This window comes from Bombus pyrosoma, linkage group LG11, assembly GCF_014825855.1.
Source record: "Bombus pyrosoma isolate SC7728 linkage group LG11, ASM1482585v1, whole genome shotgun sequence".
NCBI lineage: Eukaryota > Metazoa > Arthropoda > Insecta > Hymenoptera > Apidae > Bombus > Bombus pyrosoma.
In genome coordinates, this window is record NC_057780.1 from 4,010,499 (window position 1) to 4,031,138 (window position 20,640).

General features: G+C 34.9%; 1 protein-coding gene across 11 annotated transcripts in view; it reads right to left on the reverse strand.

The window, feature by feature from the left end:
- The window catches only part of LOC122572712 (collagen alpha-1(XVIII) chain), a 344,291-nt gene that overhangs the window by 24,177 nt on the left and 299,474 nt on the right, over positions 1 to 20,640 (reverse strand). For 9 of the 11 annotated variants that reach the window (XM_043738048.1, XM_043738046.1, XM_043738044.1 and 6 more), the window contains 2 exons: positions 8,150 to 8,236; positions 308 to 389 (listed from right to left, as the gene is read on the reverse strand). In XM_043738048.1, the coding sequence (XP_043593983.1) occupies positions 308 to 389; positions 8,150 to 8,236 (169 nt within the window). The remainder of the gene's footprint in view (positions 1 to 307; positions 390 to 8,149; positions 8,237 to 20,640) is intronic. The other 2 variants (XM_043738049.1, XM_043738052.1) reach the window with 1 other exon arrangement.

Genomic DNA, 20,640 nt, shown 5'->3' on the forward strand with positions numbered 1-20,640 from the left:
AAGTGAAAGAAAACGAGACGAAAGTATTGCGCGATCTAAGCTTCCAACGAACTGCAAACATACTTTTCAGAAGGAGATATATAAATCTTGTACGAACGAAATTTCAAAGTACGTTAATAACTTTATTCGAGAGTTTGAGAAAATTCTTTGGAATATTATCGACAAAGGATGCTCGTAACGAGGCTTGGTTCGGTGATTAAAGAAAACGCCATTTAATGGAATTTCGACGTCGTCGCCATCAGTCAGGGTATTTCTTATCTGTGATCTTATGATTAAATAAACTCGCAAATTCCTCGCGATTACTCACAGTCCGGATTGGGAGGAGGGGGTGTGATGAATGGCGGTGGATTGCTTTCCTCGCTTCTGTCTTCGTCATCGTCTCGTCCGATCTGAAAACGGATGGTAAGAAGAAACGTTGAATAAGAACACTAACCGTGATTTATATGTCGTTATATGGTAAAAGAAAGAAAAAAAGGCGAGGAGAAAGCTAAAACGAAAAACGAACAGCGTAAAAGTTTCATCGCTTATGGGTGGGTGTGATTGATTGCACATTGCGTTGCCTCGATTTATTTGCGATGGGAAAAGCAGAGAAATCACTCTATCCTCGGCGATTTGCTATCGAGTTCGTGGTTAATATACCGTGTCGTTAGGAAATGATTAAAAGCACAAGTTAGTGGCACAAAGAAATATTCCGAGGACGTTTAGATATTGGCGAAGCAGAAATTAGTTCAACGAGTCGTTCAGTCGTTTAATCGAGACTGTTCAGTTTTTGATAATTCTAGATAAAATATATGCTATAAATATGTATTATATTCGATTTAAACTGATTTGTTTCCTAAAAATAGGTAAGACATTAAGACATGAAATATAAAATACGATATTCCAAAAGTAAGATATCTAGAATACGTACAATTCAGTATAAACGACGAAGTATTGCGGTACTGCACAATGCAACGTTTCAACAATTGCTACGTATTACGTTTTTACTAGAGAAAGATTTTAAACGTACGAATGGTAAGTTCGTTAAAATATTTCAATTTTCTGTAGCGAAAGCTTTCTTCTGTAACGAAGTTCTAGAACAAGAATTGTAATTTTAAATTGTAGTTATACGCGGGAAGGTTCTAAGAATTGTTAAATACAAGAAAAAGAGCGGTGTAAAAAAGATTTCAATATTTTTTCTACCCTTTTAAGAATCACCTTCCGTGGAACAAAAAAGCACGCTATTTTTCATCGAGGATGATTGACTATTGGCATCGCGTGGTTATAGTTTTTATCGAGTATCTTCTTTAGAGATTAATTAGAGCGTTTAAAATTGAAGGATCAATTTTTCGAGTCGTATGTTTTTTCCTCTCGAAAAATGAATGATATCGTACGCGTAGACGGTGATTAATGAATTTTCGGTTAAATCAAGCGCAACGGTTAGCACATATTTGGCCTAACTACTTTCCAATAATTATTAGCAACGGTGCTGACTTATCGAGCCGAACCGCACGTTGACAGTTATTTATCGTTGATTTTCCGCTTGACATATCTGAAACTTCTCTTTCGCTTAATATTGATTTACTTCTGCATATGGTTATTGTTATTTGAATAATAACGTAATATTTAATATGTTTAATAACACGTAGCAATATATAATACGTAAATTATCAACAATTTTAGATCGATTATTCCCTTTAATGTCACGTAAGAGGTGCTGCAATACAAAATCATTTTTACATTTATCATTTGTCGATACCCTTAACCTTAATACTTTGAAGAAAAGATTTGAAATACGTAAAAAAATTCGTCGTTGTGATCTGTACTTCTTAAATTCTATGTGATCCATTCGAAGAATTTTTTAATTTTATAAACGATAATTCTTACAAATCTGGAGTAATGGAACTAGTTAATCATCGAGAAGGTACGTTGAATCATTTGGAAATTAGTTCGATCAAATACATGATATTACATGGAATCGTAACAAGCTAATTCGCAAAGTTAATATCGATCACTTCATTCTAAAATTTAGTCGCAAGCCATTGCTATAAAATTAACAGCGATAATAAATATTTGTATTTTGCGATTGTAAATATTTAGAGAACGCCGTTGAAGTTTGAAGTTGTTTTCTCGTGCCTTTAAACAAACAAACAGAATTAAATACAATTCTCCTTGCTCTCGCGTCATTTCAACCCTTTTGTTCCTCACGCCACACCGTGCTTTATAATTCACGGATGGTAAACGGTCGCAATAATTTTTTTACGTTTGTTTCTCTCGCCGCGAACGCCGTATAAACTGGAAAACACTAGGCAAATCGGATCAGTTTGACGCGTATGGGGTTCCACGGATTTTGGATTCTCATGGGAAATATAATGCAACAACATCCTCCGCGTTTATGATTCCTGGGATCCTTTAAGCGATGCTTTCGGGGGCCGTTAAATCGACTTCACGATTTTCTATAAAATCTTTATTTGCCGACAAAATTGCGTTTCGTCGCGTATAAACGACAAAAGATTTCCAACTGAATATCGTTTCTCTGACAAGAACCAGTAGTTATGTGTTATTTCGTATTTGATCGAAGTATGGAATAAGTATGGAAATACACGGTATGTTTGGAGGAAAATGTTTCGACACGACTGATATTGCGCCTGATATTTTCCTACAAAACGTTGTTGCATTGTACAAAGTCGATACTCGATTGTTTTTTATCTTTCTATAGTCAGATTTTGTTTCTCTTTTCGATCGATTGAATTACAGTTGATTTATTCGAAACATCTTCACAGATACAATGACTGGAATTTTTCAAGTTATTCCACAGTATTTGTTGCGTCTTGTTTCTTTAAAAAGTACAAACTGATCAATTTGTGCGACTTGTTCCGATTCTCGAAATTGCTACTCACGATTGTTTTCATAAAAATTATCTTTCATAGTTGTTAGACGCGATGAACGCGAAGATTCTGTTAGATCGTGAGAACAGAGGTTTCGATTAAATACGATTGTTCACTTTGGATTTGAAAACGAGCGACCAATAATTGAAATAAATCGATACGATGATACAATAATAAAATACAATAGCAAAGTGACAGGAAAATATTGTAAAATATGGATTTAAATCGCGTGGCGTTATAAAAAGTTCAATTTGATTTATGTTTGATTCTACCTACGCAATTAAACGATTCAGCAGTTTCTCTTAATCCGTATTGTAGATTAAATTTCGCGGAAGATGGAAATGAAGTTTCTTTGACCGTAATTCTTTTCCTTATGAATTTAATGGAGCATTAGGATTTTCTCAAAACAAAAGATATCTTCCTTCCTGCTTCTTAACAGAAACACCCTTATATTTTTCTATTAATTATTTTCATACCAGAAATTCATAACACAAATAATTCTGTCATTTCTTCTAAGAGCTTCGGTTATTTTATTTTTAGCGATTCATTTGACCGACAAAGCATGAAATTATTTGGTAATTAACATTTTAATCGGATCGCTAGGATATCTAAGTCACGTTCGAGGCAATTTGTAATTCATGTCTTTCTACGTATACACAGCAAGGCAAATTTACATTTCGTGCTGGCAGTACGCACAAGTAAAAGCACGCACGCAAATATTCCTCTAGACGACAGAGTATATTTTATACGGATTTCATCTACCGATCAAATATGCCTATATTTTACGTATGTCTGTTTGTAACGAACAAAGAAACATTTAACGAGCGGACAAATAAACGAAGCTATAACAAAACGAAAATCCACAAATACATAAGTAAATGTACGCTTTTTCGATTATGTTAATATCTTGAATTTTCTAGAACAATTCTCTAATACCATATAACAATATACATCTCTCGATTCGAAATTCTCATTTTTAAAACAATTTCTTTAAATTGTAAAATCCTTTCTGTTAAATATAAGTTTATTACGGCATGCCTGTCTTGGTAAATGGCACATTCTTAGAATCAACTTTCGCAGTCGTCCATTTCGAACTGTCATCTATTCTAGCAAGTTGAGGAAATTAACTCTGTCGCTATCTTTAGTTGCCTTTAACAGTTTCGTGTTTCCAAATCCTTTCTCAGGAAAGCGGATAGCTCTTGCCGACAGATCTATGTATTCCTAAAATAAATAGAAGTGGAGGAACATGTGGGTACAGCGAGTAAAGTTTCATCAACGAGCAAAGACACGAGCATTCGCGAAACAGTAGAAATTTAAGGCGCACGTGAAATCAATGGCCGATCGCAGTAATATATAGCGCGCTCTGAACAACGGGAAGAACCGCAGGCTGTTTCAGTGAATTCGTTCACCCGGTATACGTACATCCTGATCAGCTCCAGCATGCACGGCTGCGTCTTTGCATCGCCGTTCTGGGAGCTTTTCTTCTGAAGTAGGATTTCACGGGTGAAATAAATTTCTCCGGCTTCCCTTTTCTTTTTCTTTCTTTGCCGACTCTTGTTTCCTCTTTCTTGTTCGTTCGACGAGTCGACGAGGATAGGAAGCACGAGCGAATTTTTCGAACGGCTCGATTGACGCGACTGTTCCGAAGGAATTTGTGTCAGAAAGTTGGAAGGAAGTATTTTTAATTATTTTCGTTCGATCGAGCTCGAGTATTAATTCTGAGTCGAAGGCTTACGCGGGTATCGCGATAAACGTACGGAGAGAATTCGTATTTTTGTGAGTAAGATTAAAGAAACGCAAGATAAATAGAAATTTGTTTCGCTCTTTAAACGTTCTAGCGAGAAGTTCACTTTCGAAATTTTTAGAAAACGACGATTTTTAGGATACAATTCTTTCGCGGTATAATTACGGAATATTCTGTTTCAAAAAATTGAAACGAGTCGCACGGAAATGAAAGATAACGAAGTATTCTTTCGTTTTCTTTGACAAGGACGCGCATAAAAATCCGCGATCTAGATACAAAGAGCCAAAAAGTAAGGATCTTGCGGGAATTCATTCTTCATCGTAAAAAGTAGTTTCGTATTTCTTAATGTGTGAAATTCTCGTATAAGATGCTCAAAGTACAGTAATAAAGCAGAGAATACATTTTAGACGAAATCACAAAAGGATTCTATGGCACGCTTCGTCAAATTTAGGTAAAGTATATAAAATGTTGACCTTTCAACTTTAATTTAAACGAAGCAGACGGAAAGCAGCCCGACAAAGCTAAATCTAGCGAGGAATTGTGTACTGCGGTTCCCCTTTTACGGAAGAATTGTTTGTCAGTGGCTGCATTGTGGGATAGCATATTGCTGGCTAGGAAGATAAGGGTGAAAGCGTGTTTATATTTACTGACCGGTGCTGTGTATAATAAAGATGATCGTACACCGTTCAAATTCTGTTACGTACGAGAGCTTGAAACACGATGAATTTGTCACGTTGATTAAATTTTAACGAGATCTATCGTTGAACGAAATCGGTCAACTACATACACATCTATAATATAAATAACTTCAGCTAAAAATTAGAACCCGAAAGTTTGAAACAAAGTAGACCAGCTTTTTCTGCTGTCATTTGATAATGCATATAATTGAACGTTATAAATATATTTTAAATTTAAAGGTGAATCTCATACTCAATTTTCCATACAATGTCTCAAATGTGTCAAATTATTACACGTATATTTTAAAATAGCCGAAGCAAGATCATATTTATGTAATGGAACGCGATAGATTTCATTTACTATTTTCAAAAAATATTATTAACTCTTGAAAGAAACGATAATAGAACGTCACCTATATACAGCACGTGTATCCGATGTCTGACAAATAATCGACTTTTCTACTGATACTTTCCTAACTTCGCATTTCCAACGATTTAGAACACCCAAGTACATTTCCCTCTTATTCTACGAGTAATTACGAGTAAATTACAAGACTCTAACTCCTGTTTTAATTAACTCTCACTTCAGAGTTAATTCGCGTTTAAAATCTACTTGACCGGAATCGAGAAGAGTCTTTTTAACAAACGTTCGTTCGTTGGTAGCTAACGTCGGAAGATCAAACCTAATAGATCCTCCGCTGTGGCCAGCAGAACGAATCGAAGTCAATTCTAGTTGGCAAGTTTAACTTCGACAGAGCTAGATCACCTCGTCTAATTGCCAACGTGAATAGTTAGGTGGCAAAAGTCAAAGTTCGTCTTCGATCCTACTTTCCCGTACATTCCCCGTTTATTCTCTATCTTCTACGTCTTTCTATATCTTTTTGTACTTCTGCATCGCTCTCAGCTGCTTCTCTATATTTTACAACTTTCTAACACCGTCGGTTCAGTCAGAATTTAATTCCCTCCGTGAATTCCTCGCTCGATTCCTTGCATTCATCGTTCGTGTAGCTTGCGGAGGATAGTCGAAAAGGAGATACCTCCAAGGCAATTGCATTTTGATGAACCTGTTTTCGAATCGTACCACCTCTCGACGATTTGTTGTTCGCTAATTCCATCCGAATAATCCGATTTCTCTTCCACGAGATTGAATCTCTTGCTGCGTCTAACCAGTTAAGCACTCGTGATCGATCCTTGGAAGAAGCCTTTTGTAACACAGCAATTTTCAAGGAATTTACTTTCTTGGAATCTTGTTGTCTTAGATCGAAGACTCGTTCGAATGGCTAAACGTTTCTTCGCTACTTCTAAGTGGAAATTCAAAGGTGTTAATTAAGTAATTAATCGATCTTCCGTTCTCGTTGGTTTCCAAGAATTTGAAGATAGAGTAATGATCCTTTCAATTAAATTCCTCAAATAATTGTGACGTATCCCTTCTGGAAACTTCCCACGTCAGTTTCAACCATCAAATTCACCTTCTTCTCTCCGAAAACTTATTTATAATCGTAGGAACCCAACGATATAAAGGCAATTTTAATAAATTGAAAGACCCAAGCTTCGTATTTTATCGCGTGGCGAGAATAGATGACGAACGAAGAGAGGCAACGACCAAACCTTTCAGCTCCTTATTAAATTTAATCGTTAAAAGATTTAATGGGTCGGATAAGTTTGAGAAAACTGGTGTCACGACGCGGCATGGCCCTAACTTCGTTCGAATTAAGAGAAAATCTTTGGGAACGACGACGGTGGTGCGAAGCTTTGGAAAGCTTTCTGAGAAACGAAGCGTTTTCGGCGCTGTTACCGATGCAAGATCTCGTCAGAATCTCCAAGATTATTCTCCCGGTGTTCCAAAGATTATCCTCATAAAGCGATCACCGTGTTCCTCTTCTAACGCCCGACAGGTTCCTAGGGAATTCTTTTGTGGGTTATCGAAGCGTCTTATATAACTCGATCGCTCTCGAATAGTCGCAATTAAAACGTTTCACGTGCGAGCTCTTTGTTCTTGTTCCTTTTCCTCCTTCTTTGTATCTTTCGAGTAATAAATCGAACAAACGAATCGTTGAATCAAGCGCTCCGAGATATTTTCAAGTAATGAAAACCGGTGATGAAGCAATAACGTCTAATTGATCGGCGAAAGGAAGGATCTATAAATGCACCGTGTACAAGATCAATCAAGATGAATGTGTTAAGTATATAGTACCACGTTTACGTTTTGTCGTATTTCGACCAAGATTGTACAATCGAAATGAAAAACGAAAGCACCGTGTTCAACCAATTGATATCGTTGATTCATAATAGCTTGGTTTAATTTACTTTGTTTTAGCTTTCCTGTATTTTACGCCACAATTAATAGCATCTCTGACGTGAAATATAAAATATAAATTACGATTAAATATCCGCTACGATCAGTTGACTCAATGATATCGATTGAAGGCTAATCGAACTTTTTATCGCGATCAAGACTCGTTTGTTATCGGAGTAACACGATAGAGCAGCGTTACGACGAAAATCGTCGTTTCTGCTCGAATAGAAAAGCAGTGATCGTTACCGCAACCGTTAGTAGGCACAAAGTTAGAAAACTCATGACCACAATTGTTTCTCATCTTTTCAGCCAGTCTGTCTGTTTTTACTGAAAGTTTGCATTCGATCCTATACCACAATGATAAATTATTCTTTCGAATCTGTTCGCCAAAGATGAGAGAGCATCGCGGTCGAGAAGTTTATAGAATATCTCGTTAGCAAACATCGAAGCGAAGTTCGTGTTAATGCAATCGGGTTAGTTGAGACGTTGCTTGCGAAACAAATAATTAGTGAGCACGTCGTATTGTAAGTTTTCAGCGGAACTTCAGCTTCATCACGCAACTCACGTCTGGCACATTAGTGTCAACGTCTTCCAAACCGTCAATCAAGTCGTTATTGATATCGCCTGAGCCGAGATCCTCGTCTGGGTTGAACTATAAAAGAAATTTATTATTAGAATCAAATCTTTTTGAGGATTCCATGGTGAGAATTGAGAAGAATTCTGCTCTAAAAGAATCCCATGGTATGTTTATTATCAGATACACTATGTGATACAAATCAAGATTGGATATTGTGCATGTTTATTTAAAATTGTTATTCTACTCGTTGCTTGTTATAATATTGTTTAAGTAATATTTTTGAATGGTATTTGAGAAGTAAGTTATTTCAATATCTCACTTTATTCGATGTACGTATGGGTATTTGTTATTTGATTTTACCAGAAAAATATGTATCTTGTAAGATACATAGAATTTATATTTTAAAATCACAGACTTCCTACAATTTTTATGAATTTTTATTTTGTTCAACAATTTATTCTCGCTGATATCAGCTGTCTATGAATTCTTCTTTAAAATGATTTTACTCGGTCCATTTAAAGCCGGAAGGTCTATATCTCTATATCTGTAAAATGCGAGTTAATTGTCGAAGGAAAATTATTCTTATTAATTGAAAAAAAAAACATACGTTATGCATATGTGAAAACATCGATGCAAGGTATTTGTAATATGAAAATTTGTATAATTCTTTCCCTCTGGCGTAAGATACTAACTCTTAAAGGTTATCCTAAACCATCTAATCGTATTTGCTTAACTTCATTGATTTTTAAAATAGAGGAGGAAACGTACCGCTATGAAATTTCGCTTGTCGTAGCTTTTAACGGTCAAATTGACGATTAAAAGATAAAGAGACGCTTCAATGATACAATATCGTGCTCCGATAATATATGATAGGTAAATACGCGCGTCATTGGTATCGGTATCCTAATTATATGTTGTATCACCGATGCAAACGGGATAATTAATTAGTCCTAATATTGCGCGGTATAGCGCCGATATCCTTATGCTCGTTTTACGCTACACATACCGATCTAAATTTACACAGCGTAAAATGGATAGGTCAAGGTATACGTAATTGCGAACTAAGCGAAGCCAAATGTCGAGGCGATACTGAGTTAAACAAACCGAATTAATCCCCTGGTATGCCATTAATTCCTCTGAGAGGAAATCAGTCTTCCATGATTATTAATTCACATACACTGCGTGAACTTCTGTTAGAGCTCACGCGTGTAATTTCTAATCATCGTCTTTCTTCGGACAACAGTTGCTCATTGAAAACCCACCGTTGTCCCATCGATTTTATTCTTCTAACATTTCGTGTCTCCAATTAATCATTTTTCAAAATTTTACTTTAACTGTTTCTGCCGATGTTGGCCGAATAAATTCAAACATAATTATTTATAGAAATAACATCGAAACACGATTCTATCGAAGAAATGATTTCTCGAATATGAAAATGATGCTGAATACTGACAGGGTTATACTTTGATTATGTGTTCTCAATTTTTGTAGATTCTAATAGTTAGTTGATTTAAATAATCTGTAATCGGTTGGTTCAATAGTTTCGATTTAGGTGAAATTCTTTTCACGACACGCTCAACTTTGATTGAACTGGTATTTAATAACGGGCGAAAAGATAGAAGAGAAAATAGATCTGCTTTAAAATAATTAGCTTCGATAAGGTTTTTCTCCAATACCTTCTTCGTCAGGCTTGGTAATGCAAAAAAGTATAATTGTTATCTTTTCGTACGAAACGAATGTTTTTATAAATTTATAGATTTATAGATTTAAAATGCATGAGAATATCCGTGCGTATTCTAAGACGTAATCTACGAGAAATTTATACTTATCCATATTTGATCTTTCTTTTATAAATGTGAAAAATTTCGTATAAATAGACGAAACAGGTATCTCTAAATTTAAACACGCCTTTGTTAAAGGTTTTATAAAAATTACCACCTCATTTCATAGGCAACGAACCGGAATTTGAGATCCCGCGATCGCTGCATTAATCACACTGGAATTAACGAAACGCAATTAAAACGTCCAATCAAGTAGCATCGGCGCCTTTTATCGTTCCAGTGCTGAATACTTGGGATTTAAGCGGTTTCTATAGATGGCCAGTAATCTGTGGCGCCGGTGGATACACCTAGTGGCCATCACTGTTTATTTAAATTTATTTATTTCCATTTTACATACGACAACAGACATTGATTAACTCCCTGTAACTGGATCTTTCCATTGTTCGAGGAAACGAGAAAAATAGTTTACGCTCGATAGCAATTTTCCATTTTGATGAAAGAAATAAAAAAGCTAATAATTGGTTCGGATAGATTGTTTGCCAATACAACGATATAATTACAGAAGTAATATTCATAGTATCAATTATAGTAATAGGTATGTAACTATTTCTATGTCGCATGACATTATAATAAAAAGATCAAGTAACGCGTGTTTTCGAATCAGATCAGCATCCTTTATTTTAATACGTCATCGTATAAAAGCTGGTCAAATTGTACGACAATGTATTTATAACAGCGGATTAAGCGTACAAAGTCCAGATACGTAATATTACACAGCTTTAAGTTAATCCGCGATAAAATTGGTATCAGATTACGAAAGTGGACCTTAAAGAATCAAGCTAGGACTTTGACTTTCCGTGCTGTACAGTGATGTGGAATAAGAAAAGTATTTACTCTGTTCATAACGTGTCTACGTTACTATAAAACAAGGAAATCATGTAAAGCAAGGGAAGCATTTTCTTTTGTAGCCGACACGTCTAACGATAACACGTTAATGATATAAGGCTCCTTTTTCAACAAAATGTAGCTTACTTGCAAAGTACATGTAAAAGGATGTTTGATGGAATATTCTAGCAGAGTAATTCGATTCTTTGTTATCAGGTTATCTAATCCCTAAGTACGAATCACACGAATAATTTTCTAACTTAATATTAAAAATAGAATATTTGCCCGTGGTCGAAAGGATCCAAGTTGGTCCATAATGATCCTTCTGAAAGTTACTGTATACGCATGTGGAATATTTAAAGGGCTAATCGCAGGCATTTATCGAGCGGATTCACGCGAACGCCGCGGCCAAGTCAAACTTCCGATTGAAATTAGAAACTAATCCACTTAAACACTCGCCGTGTAATACACTTTACATGTTGTTAACGCTGCCGCTGTCATTTTGTGTGCGCGAGCGGACAAGCGTACTGAGCTTAATTAATCTCATTTCAGCGATTTCTGATCCAACACGCTCGGCTTCGCCCCTTTTCAATTATTCAAACGGCCAAGATCCCATGTCGATTGCTCGTCAGTTTCGCGGAGACGGCCAATTTGTTTAATCCCGCTGCGGAAAATTCATTAATATCTTAGCGAGGCGTCTGTTCGAAATTCGATTAATCAAACGAACTCGAATGCATATTTATCGAGCATACGGAATACTTCGATCTCCCTAGTTAGCCTTTAAACGTTACTTTCCACTTTTCTTCTTTTACATCTCCTCTTTTAGATCGTATTCTATTAGATCGTGCGATAAGCTCGCATTAAAAAGAGAAAGGAAGGTTAAAGATAATCATATAACATTTATTTAATCAACGCATTACGTAAAGATTAGTTTGTTGTATATCTGTTACAAATAAATTAAGTGGTTTACCTACACTGTGATTTTAAAATTTTTCTCCTTTTATCGAAAAATTTCTGCCGTTATCTTTATATCGTTTAAGTTATTTGATGATTACTCATAAGAAAAATTCTAAATACTGAAACAATGGATATTTTATGTGTTTGTTAGTAAATGATTTAAGTATACTATTAACGTAAAGATCAATTATACTATCGATGCACTTATGAACAACGTTTACCCATATTACTAGTATGTTCGGCCTTTACAGCCAATATAAGTAACAACTTTACGATAGTTCTTAAAATATGACACCAAAGGACGAACGAACTTACTACACAACCTAATTCATCATTCTATTCCGTGGTTATTCCTCGATTGTTATAAATACAATGAAAAGGATATCCTTCGAGTAACAGTTTTTCGGAATATATGAAAGCTTGTAATTATGAGAGCGATTGTTTATTATCGGAATACCGAACAAAAGAATATTTATATCGAAGAGTTTGCGTGATACCGACTACAGTTTGCATATAAATTGCGTTCGATTCTTGTTTGCTTGTTTCATCAACAAAGGTTGGTTAATTCTTTGCAAAAATGTTGTGGGGAAAGAGGACCAGTATAACGTTTTAACCTACCGTATTAATTTCTCTCGTTTTAGCAAGGAAACGTATTTTAGCTGTCTAGCTTTTCAAAATTTCGTAAACTCCTCGTTTAATGGAACATGGCATTAGATTTCAAAACACCAAAGTAAAAATATTGGAAGGAATATCGAATTCTTATTTTATGCTTTATTTCACGTATTCAGACAGACTGTCCGAGTTGCCGAAGAATATCGTCTCGTTTTGCAGTGAAATCGATATTCAACTTACACACAATAGATCCGTTTTACTTCATATTCCAATTCATTATTCGTCATTCGCAATTAAAATCGACGACAGAAAATTCATGAATTTCATTATGCAAATAATATCGTAGCAATTTGTCTCGAGTCACAAAATATTCGTGTCACAGTCCCTCGGGTATTTTAACCGGCTGTAAGATAGCGGACAGAGTTTTAATGTTAAAAATGGTAATAAATAAAATAGACGCTTATGAAACATAACGAACGAAAGGAAAGAATTGAAAATAAAAATATTAATTATATTAATTAGTTTCATAAGCGATCAAAGTTTCAAGAATCGATTATTCCGTTAAAAGAAAGAGGAAAAAATAAGAATGCTAAAATTAGAATTAAAAAAAAAAAACTGAAATTGACAAGACACTGATAGTTAATTAAACGTTTGCCTTTTTTAATTATCTCGAATTCCGTGACACAGTGTCATTTAACTTAATAACAAGATAGCGGTTTTCGGGAGAATTCCTATATTATATCACAATAATTAATGCCATGCGACCACCGCACCTGGGTGTATTTCAATTTTGATCGAAGCAGATTCATCTGGTTTTGCATATGCGAGCTCTAGATTCCATATCTTGTATGAATTTCTGTCCCAATATCCCGGCTGATCCTAAAATTTTAGCTGCTGCTAAAATTGATGTACGCCTTCCATAGAATGTAAAAGTTTCAAATCACCAGAGGATAGGCTATAGATACGTGCAAGTATGAAAAAATGACTCAGAACTATTTTCTGTACTACTTTTAAATATAGGTAGATCGACACACATATTGTACACGTAAGAATTTTGTGTGTTATTTTCGTTTATATTTCAATTTTTCAGAAGCAAGGCTAAGCTTCAATTCCGATAAAAAATTCCCTACATCGATTAGATTTAAATTGAACGAACTTTGTAACAGATCGTATCTGTAAGTTAATTTTAAATATGTCCGATTTGCTACAATACGTCGAGAAGATTTCGCATTTAGTAATTACAAAGTTTGATGTAAATTGTAAATTTTTAAATTTAGATCGTGACGTTCATAAAATTCTAAAATTATGATACACTTTCGTGATGGATATACAAAAAGAATATTATAACAGAACGTTAACGCGTCATGGTCCGGGCTGTTTGCGAAAAAACCGATGCGTGTAGCCGATATATTTTAAGGCTTCTGTCTATGCTGTATCGCTTTACGAAAATGGTTAGAACTTTTGAAACATCGAACATTTTTTCATAAAATTTCTTATGATAAAATTTCGAAATTCTCTATATAGTAATTATTTTATAATTAATCTATAAGATACATACGTTGTTCTATTCGTAATAGATTTTACTTAAATTCAATTACACAAATAAATATTACGATCGAATCTTTAATTTCAAACAAAATAGATATATTCTATTTGAACGTCGATAAATTTGTATTGCATGATTTTTTCGTGTCATGTACCTCTGTGAAAAGGTACGTTGCAATGTTTCGTAGATGTAAATTGTTGTTCTACGTTCGTCATGTTCACAGTACATCCGGCATCGCCTTTGTGGATGGCATAGGTATCTTTCCACCACCTTTAATTTTTTCTACTACAGGAAACATTCGATAATTGCACAGTAGGCATCCTCCCTACGAGGAGGAGGTTGCACCAAGAAGCTCGATGGCCCGCTGTGATCGAGTGCTGTGACATAATTCAATGTCAGGTATCGCTGAGTACAATGCGTCCAAGTACTAATCCAAAAGAGAAATCTTTTTATTTTTGACTTTTTAAAAATGAAACCCGTACTAACGTATTAATGAGATCTTCCTTATTAAAATGAGACCAAAAACGATATAATTTGAATTACATTTACTCATTGATATGTACTTAATTATCATTTATTAGGTAAATAAATATGCTGCAAATTATAACGGTGTTTGGTGTCATTTTAATCAGGAAAATGTAAAAAATATGTCGGTAGAAGTTTCATTGATGACAAATCGAAAATAAAAAATGTTGATTTTTGAGTTAAAAGTGTCATTTTGTCGCGAGCCTTTAATATTTGCCGAACGCTTCGACTTTTAGTCCCTCTTTCTCTTTGTCCTTTTCTATATTCGCTACATCTAAGATCTCAGCTTCGAGGAATCAAATTGTTTCTAACTCTGCACAATTGCAACACTGGGGTCTCGATTTTTGTGCGATTATCGAACGATTTCTGTATATGTTTTTTCATGTTTTGAGTAGAACTATATACCTTGATAAAGGGGATTCATTACAAGAAGCTATCTACACGACACTTTCACTTGTAGATCATAATCATTACACTTTACTCGTCGAGACATGTTTGATCATCTTGATTTATGGACGGTGATCCTAGGTGGGCTTGGATTAAACGCGTACAACCCTCTTATCCTGCACCGAGAACCAACGTGTCAGCCAATTAAGCATGAGTAGAAAAGTCCACAATCTTCTCTCCACTTAACGCGATATAGGATTAAAGGAAATTCTTCAGCGAAATATTCAATTAACGTCTCCGACACATTTTTCGCCAGCCGATTGAAATAAAACCACTTTGAATGTTTTTCAGACCAAAGAACGATTAATTGCATCTCCACTTAATTCCAAGATATATTTAAGACTAGACAAACTATTAGAAACGATTAACTCTCTTAGAACCAAGTGTATCTTGGACTGTGAAGCGAATAGTCTTTTTCAATTATTGACAATGGAAATACACTTTCCCAATCTTTTTTTAAGGAAGACAAAATCCATTACAATTGGAATAAATTTTACCAAGCGCAAACTCATTTGAAAGATCTTAAATTAGGATTTAATAATTATTAAAAAAAAAAAAAAACTTTTGATTCTAAAAAGATCAAATCGCGCCACGAATTTCTCAAACAGCCGAATACGATAAATTTTCTTGCTTTTCTCTTCCTTACATCTACGTTCAGACTTATTTCGTTCGATCATTGCTCAAAGCTAAATCGTCGAGTTTTCGGTACATTTAAAAGACTCTGGGTAACGTTCGTTCGGTAAGTAGCCAGAGAATACAATCGTATCGAGGATCAGCAGGTTGAAGAACCAAGCTGCTTTCTCACCGATCGAATATTTGTTTGGCGGCCAAGTTGTTTTAAATGTTTTCGAGTTTCTCGCACGGCGATACCTTATCGATTACGACCGACACGACCTGCTTTTTCCGGCGTTACCTCTGGATATCGAAAAACCGTACCTTCGAAAGGCGTGCGCGCGCGAGCGTACAACAGGAGCACCCTCGACCCCGATCTATCCGCGCTCCAATCCAAAATATTCCACGACAGAATATCAGCGGCGTGATTTCGCGATCTGACGACCCGGCTGACAACAGGACAGAAGCATTCGTCAGACAATATCCCGTCGACTGGTGAATTCTCTGACGACTCGAGATTTCTCACGTCGCAAACGCAACGATTTCTTCCTTCGGTCCATTCGCTTTTTGTTTAACATCCGCGTTTTTTTCATCAAGATGATTGTACTTGATCTAACGTCATGCTATTCTATATGGAGATCACTAGAGGAAGACTTGACAAGTATATTTTTGGTGAGTTTCTTAGTTTACTGACACCTGATAATCAAAGATGTTTCTAAACATAGATGATTGATCGACAAAGTTCTGTGAAAAGATATTAAATAGTAACAGTTGAACGACATTAATACTTTTATTTCAGGCAACATTTTTGAAATTATCAAGATGTTGACAAAGTATTGAGTTGAAAAACTTCTCGACTCAAGTAAGAGATAGCGTGAGACGAATTGATCGGGGATTTGTGAAGATCTGTCAGACAGAAATATCTTTTGATTTAGGTCAAGCGTGAATGGAGCATAAATTTGTACGAATATTTTTCCAGGCTATCACTTTCATCCAAGCGCTTGTCAATCCTATTACATATACCTGAAAATCCTATTACATCTATGGAATGCAGAATTCCAATGATGTAAATGAATAACAATGAATAACACAAGATACAAGCCAACTAAATTTCATTTACGAGTTACGCATCAAATTAATAGGAATATTAATATTCATAGAATGTTTCTTTCCTTATGAATATTCTAATCGTTAATTTAGACGCTTCGTTACATATCACAAACAATGTACACAACGCTGTCAAAAACTTCAACTATCGCATACCGTACGATTCAGATTTCTCGCAGAACGCTTAAACGTTTGTACCGACTTTTACGTGCCGATAAAAATTAATTCTTACGGACTTGTTCCTTCTTTTTTCTTACGATTTATCGCAGCATCGTTTATTCCCTGGCAACGGTTTGGCGTAATTCACGGGAACGTATAAACTTAACTCATCGCAGTTTAATTCGCAACATCGTGTGCCCGTGTAAGAACTCTCCCAAACACGTTACCGCTGAAGCAATTTAAAGAATTTTCTTTTGTCTGGCCCCCGCCGCGGCGCGTTAAGTATTTTCGTTCTATTTTTCCCGGCTGTAAAGTTCAGAACGTGAATTCATTTCTTCGTAACCAGGTCGTAGCGAAGGTAAGGGATGTGGGAGAAATAGCGGTGATACTGTACCGAAGAAAATTTCGCATTATTTCATTCACAACGATTTGAAAGGAGCCAAGCGAAGATCGGCTGAAAGCCGAGCAAAATGCGTAAAACCGTAAAACCACGAAAGGAATAGCGTAAAACCATGAAAGGAGCTACCGTAAATGTTTAACAAACGAATCACACGCCCTATCTTTTAATTGCTACACGCTTTGTGCAAGAATAAAAAGAGAAAGAAAAAAGAAAAAAAGAAAAAAAAATCGTAGCTCGAATCGAGGGAGGATAAAGTAGTCAGCGTGTCTATTATAAACTTGTCATTCTGAAGTTTGATGAATGGTTTGTGAATGAACAGAAATAATGCTCCTGTTTAAATGAATTCAATTTGATTAGTTTACTTTTGTTGATGATTTTGTTGTAGTCTTTTAGTTTAGAGTAGAAACTGTGAGAGTGTTGGTAACATTGGTTAACATTTACAAGTATGAGTTTATAGAATTTCAGTTACGAAACTTTAAAGGGTAGAACCAGTAGAACAAGTAGAAACAGAATGATACATAGAACAAAATTAATTGGATTAAAATTTATTGGAAAAAATTCATTTACTATCTATAATCTGCATTAAGTTCGTCCTATCGTCGAATAAAATTCTAAATACTTCTAGAAAGATGGTTTCCAGGCAAACGCTCGTTCTAAAAATAAATTAAACGCTCTTTGTCAGTGAAAAGATACGAATACGAAAATGTATTTGATATTACATATTCTTCAATATTAATAACAGCGTCTTAATTAAATATTTTCTAAAAATAATTCCAGTTTAAATAATACCGTAAAGTATTTATAGTCTAATTTGTCGCATTAAGAATAAGAGAAAGCAGACTATGATAACAAGATTATGAACACGTTTATCCGTAATTTATCAGACTACCAATTGTCACAGAAATTCGCTCTATTAAGGCAAGATCTTCTTGGCTTCTCATTAAGATCTCGGAAATTCCATTTACTTCCCTTGCATCTAAATTTCCATGAAAATGCGTTCATGCCAAGAAAACTCCGGTTATAAAACAGAATTAATTTAACTGCAAATTTCAGCTAAAATGATTTAACAACGATTATAATGGATGAATGAAGAATTACGTAATTACCTACATGAACCAACAAGCAAGTAAACATAAAATTATTAATTCAGCTACGATGTTCGGCGAACCATTAATTAATCCATTTGTTTTTCATTCGTATCCTACCGTATTTGATAAAAATTAGGATCAACGATTTTTCTACGAATTTTATTCTCCTTGATTTATACAATTTATATAGATGATAAATAGTTTTATAAAGACGTAGAATGCGCTTTATACTCTGATGATGAAATTAAGAAAACGCATGTTCTTCAAACGATTAACTATGGTAAGATAGAGTGCAGCATCCTTAAGTCGCGTTTTCATCGCTCTAACCAAAGTCGCAGAACGCATTTGAAACCTTTAAAAGGGGGCCAAATGTAGTATCATCGTCTCTAAAATGAATATTCAGCGCACGTGTTCGTTGAATACTCGGAGTAGCGTATCGCACGTGTGAAAACGCGGCTTTACGCCTGTTTAAAAATAACCGCGACAAGGAACTGAAAGGACCTCTTTGTAATATAAAGACGCGTACCATTTTACACCATTCGTAATTATTCCTCAGCGATCAAAAAGGCTATAAAAATTAATTACTTTTCATGTTACAAATACAATTTTTATAAAATCCATAGCCTAAAGGTAGACGTTAACCGAGGGAAATGTTTCTTTTTTCATTTCGAAGAGAATTGTTCTAACGAAAATCCGTGGTCTCCCGCGGGAGCTTGCGAGTGGAGAATAATAAAATCATTTCGAATGGTGTATTAAGAGGATAGAAATGAAAAGCACGGTGGGACGAATATGCATACGTAGCGTCGATAACGACATCGTTATAAAATTTGTTAATAACAACGGTACGCGATATTATATAGAACTTGAATGGATTTAAACGCGCGATTATACCGAAACGCGTGACACAGATTTCACGAAATGGTAAAATCACTTCCCGAAATCGACCACTTTGCGTACGAATATCGCAATTTTAACTATTCGTTCTCTATTTCTTAAGAAAATAGTTTGATATAGGAATTTATGTAAACTAGATATGACGTTTGATAAAAGCTTCGATTTTTCGAATCTAATAACATTTCAATTATATTTTCATTCGCATTAGATTTTCCACATAAGCTAGAAAATTCACTGTGCTAATTTCTCGAAGTAATCGACATCGTGTAATTAAAAGATAAACACGCACGCATGCGGTACAGGAATATATAAAATTAAGAGAAACAATTTTCTTTCATATCGTGGTACTTTGTAAATTATCATGATCAGCCTGTAGATACGGCGCTTAATACGATCTCTGGATGTATTCGTTTACCGAATACGCTAAAAAGAGAGTTAATGAAAAATCGATTCCCCTGTCTCATCCAGTTTTGATTTGGATACTTAAAAAAGTTAGCTCGGCTAATAAATTTAATTTCTTGCTCGTGTAACATGGAACTTTAATAGTAAGCAAATACATTACCGTGTTGAATTTTCATATCAACATCGGATTTGACGGGAAATTACGGAAGAGTATTTAAAGCCGCATACGAAAACGTTACAATGCATGATATTAAAAAAGTTTCTGAACATAAATTAAAGGGGCTAATAAATTTATATACTTGCTTCGTAATTAGACTTAAAAGCAGATTCTCCGGGAATTTTTTCATTAAAGTTATACATTATACAAGCTGGTTTACTTAAATCATTATTCTGAATAATCAACATCGTAATAGATGAATGCAATTATTATTATTCTTTATTCGTAAAATTACACCTTTTAACTAATTTACAAGATATTATCGAAATAACGTAGTATTTTATTCTTGCGCTTTAAAAATAACTTTTCTCAGAAATTATAATAATTAATATCTATTTTACAAATCCTTGATATTTTATATTTTATTTCTATTCTGTATCATATTTGATACTGTTTTACATTATTTGAACGTTGTATAAAATACACATAAGATTAAAATTTATTCCTTTACAATAATATTTAACAAACACTAAATAGAAAGGCAAATTGAAAAATCGACTCGTTCGTCTAACCTGGTGCCACTGTGGAACGCCATAACTTTCGTGATATGTGGCTATCGCAGGTTATTCTCGGTGGTGTATCTTGAATTATCATCGTTCCTCAGCAATTTCAGAAGCGTGCACGTGTACATTGTACATGCGACTACGTTTCCTATCGTATTTACAGCCACCACGGGTCTTCAATAGCATCAAATTTTTACAATTGTCCCGCTAGCAAGAATGTTCATGCGAAATCATCACGTTCGGTCGCATTTTGTAGCATCGTACGTATCAATTTTCGTTTCTGCATTATCTTCTGTTGTGTTTCCATGCAGACAATTTAAGCGGAATCGTGTCTGCTTGATATA